The sequence below is a fragment of the Typha latifolia genome, chromosome 15 (genome assembly GCF_019914945.1).
Source record: "Typha latifolia isolate L0001 chromosome 15, TyphaL0001v2, whole genome shotgun sequence".
In the NCBI taxonomy this organism is placed as follows: domain Eukaryota; kingdom Viridiplantae; phylum Streptophyta; class Magnoliopsida; order Poales; family Typhaceae; genus Typha; species Typha latifolia.
The window spans coordinates 2,692,985-2,711,428 of record NC_133100.1 but is presented as its reverse complement, the minus strand read 5'-3'; the positions used below and the strand labels follow the sequence as shown (position 1 = coordinate 2,711,428).

Genomic DNA, 18,444 nt, shown 5'->3' with positions numbered 1-18,444 from the left:
ATTATTATAAATAATTTTTTATTTAATATAAAGTAGGTTGATGGGATGGATATCAAAGGTAAATTAGTAATGGATTAGTAGGTGGTATAAGATACAATTTTGATAAATAGTATTTGTATTCTAAAATCATATTATTATAATATTTAACTATTATTCTGAATAAAAAAAAGTTATTCTTAAAATAAACGGGGAGTTAGTTTTTACATAAAGACCTCTTGAAGCTAAAATTTGAACAATTTAGACACAAAAATATAACTATTCTTATTTTAGTTTTCATAAAATTTTCTTAGGTAAAGATAGTTTTATCTTTTTCTTTTATTAAAATTTAGAGACTTAACTTAAAAAGTAATTGGGTGGATATCTATGCAAATAACATATACTTTGATATATATAATATATAACTTTAGAAAGACAAACAAGAAAATAAAAAAAAAATTAAAATAGTATACATGCCAAAAAAAACATCCTAAAATATATATAATATATATATATATATATATATATATATATATATATATATATATATATATATCCACCCAACTTGTTAAGACTTCATAGCATTCTAATATTTAATGATATTTTACTTCCGGTTTATACGCCGCAAAAATATCATGCCCGCAATATATATATATATATATATATATATAAAGCCCGCTTAAAAAGGACGAATCCCACTATGCTACCTACCTTGGACAACGGTATCGGATCGCCTGCAAGGCATAACTGCATCAGTTTACTACATTTCTGACTACCTGGCTTCTAGTAATTAGCTGAGGAAAACATATCATTTGTTAAACTAAAAGTTTTTTAATTTGATTAATGGCCAATTAACTCATGCCAAGCATTCGGTTGCAGTACATTCCTGCGATGGAGGATGTAGATGATCCACTCAGGTTGATCCTTTGTCGATCCAGCGACGAGTTGGTTTGCTTCCAAGATTTGCAAAAATAGCAATGATTCCATACTAACAAATTAATTATTAAAAATTATTTTTATCTATCGATAAATTAAAGAGTATATAAGATATTTTATATGTGACTAGATTAATTAATAAAAAATTAGAATTTCTACCAATTTATTATTTTTTTTTAATTTTTTATAAAAAAATAGATAGCTAAGAGAGAAATGAAAATGACTAATTTACCCTTACAATTTAGAAAAGTTACCGATACTTCTGATTAGTTTTATTTAGTATTATTTAATTTCAACCATTTGATTATGAGAGAGAAATTAGTAGTTCTTATGAATCATTTGCTTTGCAAAAAAAATATATTTGTTACGCTTTTTCTTTGAGTTTTTGACCAAAATAACCCTATTCTAAGTTTTTTTTATCAAAATAGATTGTCCCTCAAACTTATTATTAAACGATATCTAATTCAGTATAATCCTAATAAAAAATACTAAATTGATTAGGGTTTTATCCCTAGATAAAAACGCTGATTAGTTCAGCAATTTTATCAGTACTACAGTAAATTATACCCAATTTGATAATAAATTTAATGTAAAGGAGAAAATGGGTCTAATTTGGTCAAAGCCTACTTATTTTTGTAAGAGAGGTCGTAACCTAGTATTCCTAAAGTTATAGGGTGTGCAATGTAATTTTCGTCCTTTTATTCTTCCTTCTTCCACTCAGCTTCTAGCTATTGTGACGTTGTCAGTTACTCTCCCACCTCCCCGCTTTCTTTGGAGAAGACTCCTCCTTCCAATCCAAACACAACAATGGCCGGTCTCACCATCGTCTCTCTACTTCTCCTCCTCGCTGTTCCATCAACCTTAGCTGCTCCGCAGGATGCTTTGATCACTCGCCTTCCTGGGTTCGATGGGACATTCCCATCCAAGCACTACGCCGGGTAAAGATCCTCCCTTTTTCTTTTTCATGTTTCTTTTGCTCTTTTTTTTTCCATTTAATCTTGGTAAGTATTCTTTTTGGGGTTTTGTTGGTAAAGGTATATTACGGTGGATGAGGATCGTGGGAGGAATCTCTTCTACTACTTTGTGGAATCGGAGACTAACCCAGAAACAGACCCTGTTGTCCTGTGGTTGAACGGGGGTCCGGGTTGTTCAAGCTTTGACGGGTTTATTTACGAACATGGTAATGGTTTGAGGATGGATTTCTGAATTGGGTTCTCGTTTTATTTGAATTTTTTTGGCTTTAATATCTAGAAAGATAAAGTTGTTGGCTTTCACCACCATTTATTAGTTGTTTGAGATGTATGTTACCTAATTTTAAGCTATTAGAGAACTATTAGAGAACGGAGAAATCTTTTATAGTCTAATTATATGAAGTTACATATATAGTTACCTAATTTTAAGTTTACTGTTTGCAAAAAAAATGATACTGAAGAATGTGAATCTAGGTCCATTCAATTTTGAATCTGGAGGAAAACCTGGAAGCCTACCACAGCTGCATCTCAATCCATATAGCTGGTCTAAGGTAATCCTTTTTGCAGTTGGAAGTGTTTACTGCTAGCTACTGATCGACATTGGCATATTGCATACTAAATATATTGACGGTCACTAAATTCAGGTTTCTAATATGATCTATTTGGACTCTCCTGCTGGTGTTGGATTGTCATACTCAAATAATATATCAGATTACAAGACTGGAGATCTCAAGACTGCCTCTGATTCACATACCTTTCTTTTGAAGGTACTCCCTCAAAATTTATTAGTGGTTTGAGACAACTAAAATGGCAATCTTTGTATAAGCTTGTTGGTTTTATTTCTCTTGCTTATTTTACCATAATTTATATTTTATTATGTCAACGATCTGTGTTTTACTTTGATTATTACATTATTTTCTCCTTTTTTTCTTTTTCTTTTTGCTTAAGCAGTGGTTTGAGCAGTACCCAGAGTTCCTTACGAATCCATTTTATATTTCTGGGGAGTCATATGCTGGCGTATATGTTCCAACCCTTGCACATGAAGTTGTTAAAGGTTTGAATATCAGCTAATATATTACCTGGCCTTGATCTGTGCACCATTCAAATATTTGTTCATTAATTATGTTCTACAGGGATCCAAGGTGGAGCAAAACCTACTCTTAATTTCAAGGTTAGATTTCATCAATATATATTTTTATTTCCAAAATCTGGTATGCATGGAATAGTGACACTATTCATAAGGATTTCTTTAATGTGTTGTTTAACTTTTGCATCCCAACCAGGGCTATATGGTTGGAAATGGAGTCACAGATACAGTGTTCGATGGTGATGCACTTGTGCCATTTGCTCATGGAATGGGTCTAATATCAAATGATTTGTTTCAGGTATGATATGTGATGTGGCAGTTGTATAAATGCTGCAAATGTTTGAGTTAATGTAGTCTCTAGCATTTGGTCTTTGTTTTCTGTAGTAAAAAATAGTTGAAACAGCATTCAACAGTACCATCTTTACATCTATCTAGTGGTTTATAGCTGTCTAATTCTCTTCTTGCAAAAGTACTGTAATATTATTTTTGAAAGCAATTAATTGATTGAAAGTCTGAGATCTGCTCAGCCCTTGGTGACATGACTCTATGCAATCAATCCAGGAGGTTAACACTGCCTGCCAAGGAAGCTACTGGAATCCAGTAAATGATAGCTGTCTAAAAACACTAAACAAAGTCGACTGGGTAAGATTTTTTTTTTTATCCTGTCATATTCTATTGTTGAGGAAACTTTTGCTTCAATATCTGAAGTCTTCATATACATATTCAGGAACTTGATAATCTAAATATTTATGACATCCTCGAGCCCTGCTACCATAGTCCAGAAGTCAGAGAAGTTGTGTCTGATAACTCCAATAATAGTAGGTTGCCTTCAAGCTTCAGAAGACTAGGTGAAACTGACAGGCCTCTACCTGTCAGGAAAAGAATGTTTGGGCGTTCTTGGCCTTTGAGGGCCCCAGTAAGAGATGGACGGGTTCCAACATGGCCAGAACTTGGTAGTAGTGGAGTTCCATGCATGGTATATACAAAATTCTTTCCTTATTTTCTTCTTTAGTATTTCCTTTTGCTAAGTTGGAGTGTGATTATTTTTCAATGTATCCTTTCCTTTATATACTTAGGAAGTGTTTTAATACCTGTTACTATAATAAGGAATACTTTATTTAGTGTTTTGCATATATTTTAGGATTAATTATACATAGGCCTGCCCCCTAAACTATTGTCTATTTCACGTACATCTCATTTTTCTTTTGTTGCAGTTTGACCCCCTTCTCTAAAATCTCACAAATATCTCTTTCCTGAGTTGCGTGCTGTACAATTAAAGAAAGCTAGAAAAGGAAAGAGGTGGAACTTAAGCAATGTATAGTTGATGCCAAAAATCTTTCCTAAAGAAATAAACTATTAATAAATGACAATTATTTTATAGTTTGCCCATTGATATGCATGAATCCTAAAATGTATAATTAAATAAACAAGGCATATAGAAGATAGGGTACATACCGTGGATCCCAAAATCAGTCATAACCGATTCCGATCAAACCAGTTTCGGTCCAGTTTCGGCAAGTATCGGTCGATCCGTCTCGGCCAAAACTCAGTCATATCGGCTGAAATTATTTTTTTTAAGATTCAGGTTGAATCTAAAATGTATCTAACCTAGGAGACATTAATAATTGATGTCATCAACTGTTTTCTTTTTAAATTTTCAGTTTCTATCTCTCACACACACTTCTCTATCACTCTTGCACTTCACTGAGTTTATTTGGTAATTATTCCAGTGAGTCCCTCTGACTAGTCCACACTTTGGTGAACTTAGATGAATTTTTTTTCGAATTTTTTTTCCTTTTTTCTCAGCCATTTTTTAACTCCTCTTTTCTTACTATTATAGAACAACAGTAAAGAGAGATCTTTCTCTTCATGTTATTCTGCAGTAATAATTTATGAGTATAAAAATTTATTTAATTCAAGTCGAAATTTATTATAGTTGTGAGTAAGTCTTTTCTTTAGTTTTCAAAGTTTATATGTGACTCATTTTTATTTCTTATTTTTTTGTTATTTTTTATAATATTTAGAAAATTTTCTGTATTTTAAATAATATTTAGAATTTTATGAAATTAAAAATAGTCCGATCTGATACAGGTGGTCAATATGTATTGTTTTTTCTAACGGCCAATCCCGATACTGTGTTTCAGAACCTTAGTAACATACATGCTAGAAATTGGGTTAATCAGGAAAAAAAATGTTACCGAACAAATGAAACTTGGCGACAGATCATTTGTCCTTTTGCCTTAACTCTATGTCAAACATGAAGACAATTCCCTAATCAGAAGTTTTCATTTTCTCGGACACATTGACTTCTTGACCATCAAATGACCTTGATTAATAGCAAGTTCTTCTAAGGCCTAATTATGCTTTGGCTTTGGCACCAATTTTGAGAGGGTTGATGTTAACTGGACAGTTGGTTGTAAAATATTTTAAAGCATTTGAATTTTGAAGCTTTCACTGATACTGCTTTATGGTCTTTATAGTGAAAGAAAGCAGTTGAATGGATGTTAGACTGTAAAATAGTTGTATCTGAAAATCAATTTGATTTTATGTAGTAGGTTCACTTCAAATTACCTACTTAAATTACAGTTTGAGACAGCTGATAGAGAACAACAATCAAAAGTAAGGAGACTGCTTATGCTACTTATTTATTTAGGGGAGATTTGAGAGGCATCTCTGTCAAATTAAATTTCTATGAGAGGTTTTTCGGAAGAAAGGAGTTTGCGGGAGCAACTCTGGAAGGAGAGACGATTTAATTTCATAAAATAATATAGGTATACCGTAGTTCAATATTATCCTTTCTTGTTTCCACTGGTTTACACATAAATCAACCAAAGATATGCAAGATGAAATTGCATAGCATATGCAGCCTTTTGATGATGTTGTTTTAATTGATAAATCTAGGATAAATGCTGAAAAGTATGCAGGAATCTTTATAAATGAAACATTTTGAAATAAGTAGGTCTCCATGACAAACATTGTACAATCTAGAAATCTACTGAGCAGAAGATGCTAGAATGCAATTTTGAAAGTCACTGATAGTTTGTTTTGTTGCAGAAGATGCCATCTCGTAAAATTCAGTTTCTAATTTTAAAAAATTCCAAATTAATTGTGAATTGTGATCATGTCTTAGATGTTCTTCTAAAAGGTTAGGTCAGTAGTATTACTTGTGGATACTTATTTCACTTCTATGCAATTGGGCTTTATTGAACAATGTTGAAGTGATGATATTGATATTTGTCTATTTAATGGTTTGAAATGTCTTGAAATCGTATTGTGATATGTTAAGAGTATTTATTATGTTGCTACCATAGGGTGTATTGAAGGTTGTGCAGGACAACATGTGCTGGAGGGCAACAAACAATCAGAGAGGTGGGACTATGGTGGGGTGAGGTGGAATGGGGAGTGGAGGGGTGGCAGAAGTGGGGTTAGTGGAGGGTGGCTGGTGAACGATATTAGGCAGGTAGAGGGAGAATGTTAAGTTGAAAAAGATTTCGTTTGAGTCAGAATCTTCACATCTTATTGGTGTGTGGATCTAAACCCAACCTTGAACCCCTTTGACTTGCGTTAATAGACTCTTGGGTTGGATTCAGTGTCGTGAAGTGAGGGATTGTAACACATTTTTTGGGTGTTCATCATAGGCGGATCAGGAGGGAACCTCAAACCTTATGTATATGTAGTAGTAATTGTTATTGATCTCATTGCTATATCTATGAGGTACACAAGAAATATGTGCACTAGAATTATTTTCCAATGTTTTCAAGTCATCGACCTGCATAAGTGAATTATATTTCTTGTCAAGAGGAAAAAAATAAATCTAAGGTTATCTCTTCACCTCCATATCTCAGGTTTGGTCCTCAAAGTTGTGACCCATAATTAATCATTGGAAGCAATATTCTATTGGAACTATTGCCACAGGTAGTATCATTTGTAACAAGTACAGTTAGCACTTATTGCTACCTTGCTTCCTTCAAGAGCTTCATAAGTTGATAGCATGGATTGCTGTGCCAAAATAATGTGTGCGCGATCAGTTCATGGTCAGCATAGAATTGGTACAATTCCACACATGATGGCATGAGTCAGCATGGGATCAACACGGGTTGGCAGTAGGAGTATTTCCATACTCGCCTTGTATCAATACCATTAAGTCACTGGCTTGATGCATCCACATCATTGCCAATTGACACAACATGACAGTCTATGTGCTTACTATATATTGCTTGCTTGCCTCAAGAAGTTCACTGGGGCTAATGAGCAGTTGTTGATTTGGCCTTATATAAATTGCAAAGTAGCTAGCATTTATTCCTAACTAACTTCATGTTTCGAACTAATATGTTTTCCCTTTTAACTATATATTCTCTATCCTATCTATAATACCCTACATTCTACCTACTTAAGCTTATCATTATTATCTATTATTTCTTTAAAAAGGTCCAGTTCAGTGTTAGAAGAGACAAAATGATTACACACTTTATGTCCTTTGTGATAGTTGGTTGTTGGCGCAGTTAGTATTTAGTATGCAGATAATTTGTTCACTGAAGTCATGTCTACTGAAATCATATGCTAGAATATTTACTGCTGGGACTTAACATAAAATGTTGTTCAGTTTTACAATCTTATGAGTTGGCTGACAGATGATTCTTTATGCCAAGCCAGTTTAGCATTAGATCAAATCATTAGATATTAGTATATTACAATATCTTATAGTATACTCAGGACTGACGAATCTCATACAATTCAATCACACATATCATATGCATTGCTAAGTGACATTTTCTAGCTTGATCAACCTGCAGAACGATGAGGTTGCAACTTCTTGGCTGAACAATGAGGCAGTAAGATCTGCAATTCATGCACAACCGGTACAAGGGTGATTAAATAGCAATACTACTTTTGAAGCTTTCACTTTTTACAGCAATTTATTTGCCTTTCTTGGTCTCTTTTTTGCAACCTCATCTTAGGAAAATTTGGTGGACTGGGAGTTGTGCACTTCCAGAATAGATTTTGAACATGATGCTGGCAGCATGATCAAGTATCACAAGAACCTCACTGCGCAAGGTTATCGTGCACTGATATTCAGGTACACTATCAACTATCAATTATCAATGTCGAATCAAACAGTGTAAAATAGTTTTATGATCTATCATACACAATTATTAGTTGAGCAGCATGCGTGAAGTTCAAGTAATTTGTTAGTTTATGAAGAACCAGGATGGGTTGTTGTGCTATATTCTTGATATTTTAATATTACATAATTGCATAAATTATCATTGAAAGATCATAGTTAGGATCATTGCTAATCTCTGAAAAACGCGCACATGAGCACGCCACTCTTGGATTTGTGATGTGCTGTAGTGATCCATAAACGAGGAAATAACAATCTTAGTTACCAGATATAACTAGCTAAAACTTGGGGTAAAATAGAAAAAAGAAGTCAAGTTAGACTAGAGGGAGTTTAGGTTAGTATAAGATTTAGGAGTTTTCTAGCCATAGGTTTGTGTCAAAATATGATAAATTCTTATCTAAGGTAAAAAAATCCAAGATAATCTTTCAGCACTTAAATAAACTCCACCAATAGAGTAACTATAGTGCTGATGCTACATCATTAGCAGGAACTCCCTGGTCGACTATTAATTAGATTGTTGTATCAAAGGAGAGTATTTGTACTTTGTACAAAGCAAACTGGGAAGGTTAAGCACTATTTATCCAGTGAATCATATTTTTCCTAGATCACTTTCAGCCAGAGAGCATCTTCTTGTATAGTAATCCAACTTTTCTATTTTGAACAGTAGTTAAGGGTCCAAAATTTTCTACTATAGTATGTTTTGTCCTGAATATTCTCTGTATACTTTGTAAGGATTGTAGGTTTATTTATGCAATGAAATGGTTATGGCTAGTGGTTGTTGTGGTGTGGTACAGAAGATGAAATAGCACTTGCTGTGGCATGTGCTTTGCCTTCACTTGGCATAGTCATTCAAAGGCATGATGTTAGTTCAATTGGCATAGCTTGACATGCTCCAGGCTTTCCCCCAATTTGACTGAACAATCAAGCTATTGTAAATTTCCTACAATAACACATTACCGAAAATTATGCTTTTTCTTCATTTACACCATATCTTTCTTTTCAAACTTTAGAATAATTTGAACTAGAAATCGGGGAAATTATCTTAGATGAACAATTGAGGGATAGATTTACTCAATCTCCCTTCAATTGTTTATTAATCACTTAATATTTTTCAAATGTTCTGTATTTTCTTGGTTTTCTAGTTATGAGCTTGAAAAGGGAAATATCCAAATATTTCCAGTTTTAGCTGAAATAGGAGTCCAAAGTTGGGAAGTGATATAAACTACGAAGGTTAGATCTAAATTTTCCTTCACTTGGTAACTAGTTTCAAAAGCTTGCACAATTTCCAAGGATTGTCACTGCAATGGCTTACCATCAATTGGCATAGAGGGTGCTGAAGGCACTCCCCTGTGCCGATTTGTGTCGAGCCCTATATTTGTTAAATTATGCTTCTACTTAACTATTGCTATATTTTCAAAAAAGTAGATCATTTACAACATTATCTAGAGATAGAAGACTTTAACATGAGTGTTAATACATATTATTAGAACCTAAAATATTTATTAAAATCTTTTAAAAAAATATTAAAGGCATACCAATAAGCGTGCCAATGGCACATTAGGGCATGTTGGCCAGCACATGCTAACATTGGCATGGTGATGCCACTAGCACGACAATCCTTAACAATTTTTTTCCTTTGATAATTTATTTTGGGTTTAGAAGATTAGGAAAATCCAAGGTTCCCAGTATCGGGATCGGGATTGGTATCGGCCGTCTAGAAAAACGATATGTATCGGCCGTTCGTATCGGATCAGACTATTTTTTAATTATATAAAATTCTAAATATTATTTAAAAATGCAGAAAAATTTAGAAAAAATGACAAAATAAGAAAAAAAAAATTACTCACATATGAAGTCTAAAAACTTAAAAAATATATTAACTTACTCAAAATTTAAAACTTTGATGAATACCGAGCTGGTTCTCATAAATTTCTATAGTCTTCATCATCATAATCACCATAAGTTTGCTATTGGTGTCAAATTTGGTGCCTCTTCCCATCCATAGATAGATCACCATTCAGCTAGAGTGTTATGAGATATAGCTGCAGCAACTTTAGCAGTACTGAATTGCCCAGCTCTCAATCTATATCTTTCCATTTGAAATCAAAAATATATTATTAGCTTATTGATTATATTGAAAGTTAAAACTTAAAATAAATAATAATAAAATTATTTAATTGAATCATAACTCACTTTTTTATCGCACAGGATTTGTTTATGATTATCGGGCTCAAGCTTGCTGATTACCTTTCTAACCCCCAACAAGACTTCACTATCATTATTAACATTTTTAGATAATTGAAATCTTGGATTAAGAAAATACCCTATAGAAATTTAAAATTTGTAAGCATTCAAATTTTTAAATATTCATAAATAAAAGTAAATTATTAAATTAAAACTTAAAACTTAAAAGCATGTCTACCAGCAGCGTGTATATCTCTATGTAGTTGTTTGTTCCATCTAGAATCAATCATCTTCCACCACTTCTTATAACTTTGGCCCACATTTATTTTATTGAATTTTTAGCTATATCCATTGCCTCATATAAGAAACCCATCTCAGACTTGTCATCACTGTCTATAAGTCTTAATACTTTGACAAGATGCTCAAATATTGCGGTGGCAATTGTAATATTATTCTAAAATGTATTTCCAAGAGCCATATTTTTCAAAGTTTCACCTAAAAATTTATCTTTAGGTTTTATATTTTTAAATTTTATAGACCACTCCTGTGATGTAAACATCCGCATAATATCATCCTTGTAGTGCATGATGCTCTCCAAGGCTAAAAAGTGAGTGGCAAATCTAGTGACCTCGAGTTTGATGATCTCCCTACCACCAGTCATCTGCTTGAGTAAATTAAGAACACAACCATGGTTATATATAAAATTTGTTAACCTCTGATCTTCACGTATGACCATGTCAATTTCAGGATCTTTTGCAATATCCTCTAACATCAGATCAATACAATGTGCAGCATATGGCGTCCAATATAAATGAGGTCTTTTAATCATCAGTAAATTTTCAGCAGCTTTATAATTTGCCCCATTATCAGTAACCACTTGGACTACTCTTTTTTCACCGATTTCTTGTACCACCTCATCCATTAACTGACAAATATAATCTGCATTTTTGAAATGAGCAGTAACATCCACAAACTTCAAAAATATTGCCCCCATGCCAGAGTACACTAAGAAATTAATTATGTTTCTTCTGTTTGTGTACTCTACCCATCGACATTCAGTGTATAACTAAATTCATCCCAATACCGTTTAAATGTCTCAATGTAAGTATGAAGTTCATCTACCTCTGAGTCAAGATATTTAGTAGCAATATTATTTGAACTAGGAGGCGAATAACCAGGCCCTACTGATTGTATAGCATCTACCATAGTGTGATAGTAAGGACTATCAACTACATTAAAAGGAATATGGTTGTAGAAGAAAAATTTAGAGATAGCCCTACCAATGTGTTTCTTTGCATTTTTAATTCCTTTGAGAGCTGTCCTAATGGAAGTCTGTGTATGACCCCTTTTTCTGAAGATATGTATCCATTAGTCCAATATTTTCAGACTCTGGTTGTAACACCAGAGTCCTATGGGTAGAACTACTGCCCTCATATTCTCTCCTCATATATTAACTGATTTAGATCTTTGAAAGTTACCACCAGTGCTTCTTCTCATCTCTTCCTCTTCTATATGCATATTTCTGCTATTTTTTATTACCCTCCTCATCTGTCTCTCCTCCTCATCGTCCTCACTTTGCTTACTGCTATCATCATCAATGTGTACAGGATTATGCATCGATTCTTCACGAACCATTGACTTTTTTTATTGTGCAGATTGTTTATCCTTATTTTTGCCAATTAAATGAGTCAATATCTACTTTCTAACTTCCAAGGACACTTGAGTGCAAGCTGCTACATTTTCTTGTCTTCCAGCTAAATGTTCTTTCAAACGGCTGACACCACCACTCATTTCCTTTCCACACCAATTGCATTTAACACGTCTTTTATCTTGCCCAATAGTGCTGCAATGTTGCCATCCAATGTCGGTATCATATGATTTCTTTTTTTGGAGCCATTGATATTTGAACTCTGCAACTAAAAAACATAAATTAAAATTAAAATAAAATATAAAATAATTTAAAATTTATGAAGCATAACTGCATAAGCACCAGGTGCTGCTATCACTTCTGGTGCTGCTGCTGCTGCACTGCTGCACAATGGAAAAAAAATTAAAAACTGAAAAGAAAACTTACTCGAGGTCGTCGAATTTTCGTCAGAGAACGTCGCCGGAGGTCGAGGTCACCGGAGATCTACTCACTACTCAGTCGCCGATGAGAAAGAGACCCGTGAGAAAGAGAGAAAGAAAGAAAAGAGAGAGAGAGAAAAAAGGGAGAGAGACAGGTGGGGGGTGGGGACATCAATTATTGATGTCCCCCGGGTCGGATTCGACCTGTTCCCACTCGTTTCGGTCGGAATCGGCTGAAACGGCCGATCCCGACCGAAACGGATTGGGTTTCGGTTGGGATTGGGATCGACTAGGGCCGATCCCGATCCGTTTCGGCCGATCCTACTCGGGATCGGCCGAAATTGGAAACCATGGGAAAATCACTTTTTCTTAATCATACCAAATTTTTGAAATTGCTATCAAATCTTAGATCTAAGGATTGCTTTGCTGTTGGCATGTGTCACAACATGGTGTATGCTGACGCACGGCATGTCTAAGAACAAAATGCAAAGAAAAAAAGAGAGAAGCGAAGAAAGAGAAAGAAGAGAGAAGAGAAAGAAAGAAGAAAAGGAAGAAGATGGCGATCGCCTCTCCCTCTCCTAGGTTTCCTCAGCTGTAGAGGAAAGAGAGAAAATGATGAGTTAAATTTTCTTAGTTGATCCTAACTTTAATTGATAATGGATCCTAACTTAAGTGATATATTAGTGGATCTGACTTAAGTGATATATTTATGGATCCTAACCTACGTAATATATTAATAGCTAATAACTTATATTAATGAATTATACCCCTTTCGACATCACACCCAATGCCACATAGCGACACTACATTTAAATATATATATATATATATATGAAGTTTTTAGAAGAAATCATTCACCTGGCTAAAATCATTTGAAAAAGATTGGTTAAATGTTTGAACTATATATCATATAACTTGCTTTTTATCATAGAAGATTCAAAACCATGGATTGTTGTGCTAGCCTCTAAAACAATGTTTTCGACAATGGTACAAGGGTGCAATTACCCACGTCAGGTTTTCCCTAGAGTTGGTTCTACTTTCGCATCAGTGAGTTACCTTTAGAGGTGATCTTGGAAAGAGTTGTGCGTTGCGGCATGGCTAGACATGGAGACAACTTATTGGCAATGTTCATACCCTTAGCATAGCGCCCTTGCTGAAATGAGTCTTCTTTATTTTTGTTTACTTCATTAACCACTTTATTGTGGAACTACATAAGACACATAAGAATAAATAGTATATCTATGTATGAATGACAAATATAATTGAATACACTGATAGTAAAGTGCAGCTTCTAATCTTTTATTTTGATTATACATTCTGTTCTTGTTAGAACATAAAAATAGAAAAATCACCCTTTGCTAACTGCTTAGTTTTTAGAGAAGTTAGTTAATTAACTTGTATTAAAGCAAATGTTCTGAGTTTGAATCTCACCAATTCTATTTGTTATATAAAATATAAAATCTCTGTTCATTTTAAGTCAAGTCCATTCTTGGGCTCATCAAAATATTGAGGGGTATAGAGTATAAAATATAAAAACAATCGTTTTCTAACAGCTTAAGTTTTAGAACAATTGGTGAGTTAATAGTGTTGTTAAACTGTAAAACCTACTAAAAGACTGAATAAAGAAGCATCAAATCTATTAAATCAGTTGACTAATGTTTCTTCTCTTCAATATCATGTGTTATTTATGATACCCTAATTATTCTAAAAATGAGATGTTCTATAGCAATGCAAACATTATAGGTTATGAAAATTGCTTAGTTTTGAGCAAATTGGCATGCCAAAGAAAAATTGGAATTGGTATTATCGTACTATATCATTGGACCAACATGATTTTCATATGAATATGATGTTTCAATGTCTTCTGTGTGCAACAATATAAATGAGCATGTAGAAGTTACAATTTTTCTCATTTTATGATATGTTAAATATATGATATATATTGTTGGTCTATTAACTAACAATTTAAGCTTTGGGGTCAATTGATTATCTAATATGATATCAAAGCTGAGTTTTCAAGAAGTTTAGAGTTCAACCTTGTTTAGCCTTATTTAAGCCCTACTTTCTATTATATTTTGCGGTATGGAGGGTAGCACTCTATTATCTTTCATCTATCTACATGCATTGTATAGAGACTGCTTGTGAAGACGACATGTTAAAGGTATGATATATATTGTTGGTCTATTATCTAACGAATTTAGTTTTCTAGGTCAATTAATTTATCATAATATCTTAAAACAATGAACTGCAAAACTGTACTTTCTAGCTTAACTACTAATATTTGCTCACAACGTAATATATTGGTTGCACCCCCTCATGGAAGTTTCCAGCTATGCAACTGACTTCAGCAATCTTATTAGTTTAATTATAGTGTTCTTAGTAGTAGTTACTTGTTTATGATCTTTCACAAACTTACTGTACAGCTATAACTAGTCTATGCCCTCGTGTGCCATGTTAGTCTAAATTTAGAAAACAAAGTATATTTTGAGTCTTGGATTATAACATTTGTTCATGGCCATTATCTTAAGCCTAGTACATTTTCTTGAAAAGTTTCTAGCTTGGCTACAAGTTGTCAATTAGACCAAGAGTATTAATGCTAAGCCAAAAATAAAACTTGTTCCATTGAGTATTACAAGATCTTGCTCGTGTTTGTCACATTCTATTGAATAACTAAAGTTTTTTAAATTTTCTTAAGGGAACTTTTCTTGTATTTAGTCACAATTCAAAAGTATGCCTTGCTGTCATAAGTTCATTAACACTTTAAGTAGGGCATCTGGATGTGATTTCTTTTTTATTTCTTTGCAGTGGTGATCATGACATGTGTATTCCTTTTACGGGAACTGAAGCATGGACTAGATCATTGGGGTATGAAGTAAATGATGCTTGGAGGCCTTGGTACTTCAATGAACAAGTTGCAGGGTATATAGAAAGCTCTTATCAATACCTCTAATACAAAACAAACTTATTTGATCATTAATTTGCAGTTAACAAAATTATACCAGTGCTTTGCATGCAGCTCTTAAACTAATTGGAAATTCCTTAAGAAACAGATTTCTTTCCTATTGTGGAAAGAAGTCCTACTATCATTTGATTTCATCCATTCATCTAATATCTTTTTCTTGGATATTATGTTTACCTCTAAAAATTAAACAAGTGACTAACTGACTACATTTGCCACTACCATTACTGCACAATCAAAAAGATGTGCAGTCATTGAACTTCAGATCTCCTTGCTTATGCCATTCTTAATTGCTGCAGATACACTCAAGGTTATGACCATGGCCTCATCTTTCTCACTATTAAGGTATGGAAAATGTTTTTCCCTGGCTATTTTCAAGACTTTGTTATTGCTTTTTGCATTTTATCAAGTTCAGCATTGTAAATGGCATCACTATCCTCCTCTGGAAGGAGTGGAACAAGAGGATCTTCTCAAGGAAAGCAGGAAGTTCCACTGGCATCCACATCTCCCTCTCAGATCTGGAGGCTATGGAGGAGCCATTTCCTGCCCTTCTCCCTTGTCTCCTTTGTTGACTTCTCCTCCTCTCTCTGCTGGTCTCCTTTTATCATTCTTTGAATCTTTGTAATCTTTTTCAATAAAATATAACCAGGCCTCTCCTACTTTCCTCAAAATAGAAAAGAAAAGAAAAGAAACGGGCATCAATATGTGTACTGTTCCCATTTATTTGTAATTAACCAATTACCTAATCGGAGATACATAGTTGATATTTCTATCAGTAATCTAGTGAGCTTGTTAGGAAAAATGTTTCAACTGGCTATTGACACTTTCTGTAGTATTTTAAGACTACATTATTGAATTATGACAAGCAGATAGCTGAGGAGTATCATTTCTGTTTACTTTTCTTCTAATTAGACTTGCCATTTGGTTTACATGATTGCATTTTGATTCTATTTGACATACTCTTCTCCCATCCTCTTGTGGTTGTTTTCGTGCAGGGAGCAGGGCATACTGTTCCCGAATACAAGCCGCAGGAAGCACTAGCTTTCTACAGCCGCTGGCTCGCAGGTGCAAAGCTGTAGAACACGAATGATGGATCACAAGTTCACAACACCAATAATCAAAACATTCTTAATGCTAGTAATTGATGCACTGCTCAACTTACAGAACAAATCATTTTTCAATGTCTGGCCCATTGCAGAAGCAAATGCTAAATGCAGCTGTCATGTATCCCTAATGATATTTGCATCTGTGCCTGGGAACAGAACTAATACATATTCTATCAGAAAATATTTGTGAGCTCTTCAGTCTGTTTTTCTTTTTCTTTTCCTTTAATCTTGGGTCATTTATGCAGAAGGAACTAAAATCAATTTTGGTTTTCTTCCATTTTACAGAACTATCTAAATCCTTTCTACTATGTATGGAATCTGTAGATGATAGATAAACCAGGAATTTATACATACAGCAATGCTGATCCTATGTAAGCCCATTTGGTTGTGGGATTGGGAAAAATAAGGATAGAAATAAAATAGAGAATCACCAGGTGTGAAGTACAGTGATATTCTCTTCTTTTTATTGGGTTGGAAAAAGAAGGATAAGATGTTATATTTTTATTGGATAGGAACAAGGTATTTGATTTTGATAATTATGATAGGATAACAAAAATTAAATTAATTTTATTGTCCTTTCCATGATTTGAAATATAATAGATTGTTGTATTTTCATTTTACATAGAGAAAAATATTAATAAAACTTTCTGCTGTCTACTCTTGTGTAGCTTTGGAATTGGTCAGAGAAATCATGTCAAATCATTTGCATTGCATAAATATTATAAAATATTATCAAGTACATTGTAGTCTTATAGTGTTATAATATTCAACATTGGTTGTACTTTCTAAATGCAACACAATATATCGCTAATGTTATTTGAGTGGGGTTTGAGAGCAAAATATATTCATTTATCAAGCGTAGATTAATTTCATTCAGACCCAATATATCATTATTTTCTATGTCCTTTTGAACTCTGTGTTATCTAGATAAACCATCCTTAACTAAGAAGAAAAAAAAATTACATGGACTCCCTAAACTAAAATTTAAAATGGCGATAGTTCCTCTAAATGAAATTATCCTTTCTATTTGTTCCAGTTTTCTTATCTCAAATTAGGGGCAATTTGCAGCAAGCAGTCCTTTAGTTTTCTAATCAGCGGAAACAGGCTTCCCATTTATCAAATTAAAATTTTGCGTTTTTTTTTTACTGATTTAGTCCTAACAAAAAATCTCAACAAGACGCTATGTCCTAAAAACGTCACGCATCACCAATATAATTTATACGCATCGACTATATAAAATGTACGCTCTAAATTTTTTTTAATATGTATTGAGATTCGGAAAAAATAAATCACGCGTCACATATATAATATATATGCATCGCCTATGCAAAATATACACTGTAATTTTCAACGATGTGCACATTGAGATTTCAAAAAAAAATGTCACGCATTACTTATGTAATTTATACGCATTGCTTATGTAAAATGTACGCTCTAATTTTTAACAATGTACGCATCGAAATTAAAAGGTAAAATTAGTCTAAATCAGTAAAAAAAAAAGGTATGAATATGTAATTCACTAAATAGGAAGACCTATTTATGTCAATTAGAAAACTAAAAGGTTTTTTTGCTGTAAATTACCCCTCTAATTAGAACTGGGATAAAAAAAAAAGCATGATAAACCAATTTATTACAGTGTCTTATCCCATCCCTTAATATGATGAATAACTGGTGGTCCTTGCAAAAATTAAAACAATTTTGGATTTTTTTTTAAAAAAAACTGCATCTACAAATAAAATATAATACAAAAATCTCACAATGTATATATCCCATAAGATATCCTATCCAAAGGAGGGCCTAACGTGCAACATCTTGACATTTACTTTAACTAAATGAATATTAAAACACATTCTCTCAATGATTAATAGAAAGAAGAAAAGGAAGATAAAATATTTTTTGTTTATATTAATTTCTCATTTAATATTTGAATCAGGAAACCAGATGACCATTCTTCAATTCTACCATCATTTACACCATATACTAACGCGTACAATGATACAGATTGAAACTAAACAAGCCAACCTTGATCAATTCTA

At 33.2% G+C, this 18,444-nt stretch overlaps 1 protein-coding gene across 1 annotated transcript; it reads left to right on the top strand.

The window, feature by feature from the left end:
* Window positions 1-1,634: 1,634 nt before the first annotated feature.
* Window positions 1,635-16,606, top strand: LOC140802077 (serine carboxypeptidase 1-like). Its single transcript, XM_073157504.1, has 14 exons — window positions 1,635-1,850; window positions 1,947-2,092; window positions 2,358-2,434; window positions 2,528-2,650; window positions 2,835-2,937; window positions 3,017-3,054; window positions 3,167-3,268; window positions 3,532-3,612; window positions 3,698-3,946; window positions 7,764-7,829; window positions 7,929-8,047; window positions 15,149-15,262; window positions 15,602-15,647; window positions 16,298-16,606. Exons 1-14 carry the CDS (start codon window positions 1,720-1,722, stop codon window positions 16,379-16,381), a joined length of 1,479 nt encoding a protein of 492 aa, XP_073013605.1. The 5' UTR covers window positions 1,635-1,719; the 3' UTR covers window positions 16,382-16,606.
* The last annotated feature ends 1,838 nt before the right edge of the window (window positions 16,607-18,444 follow it).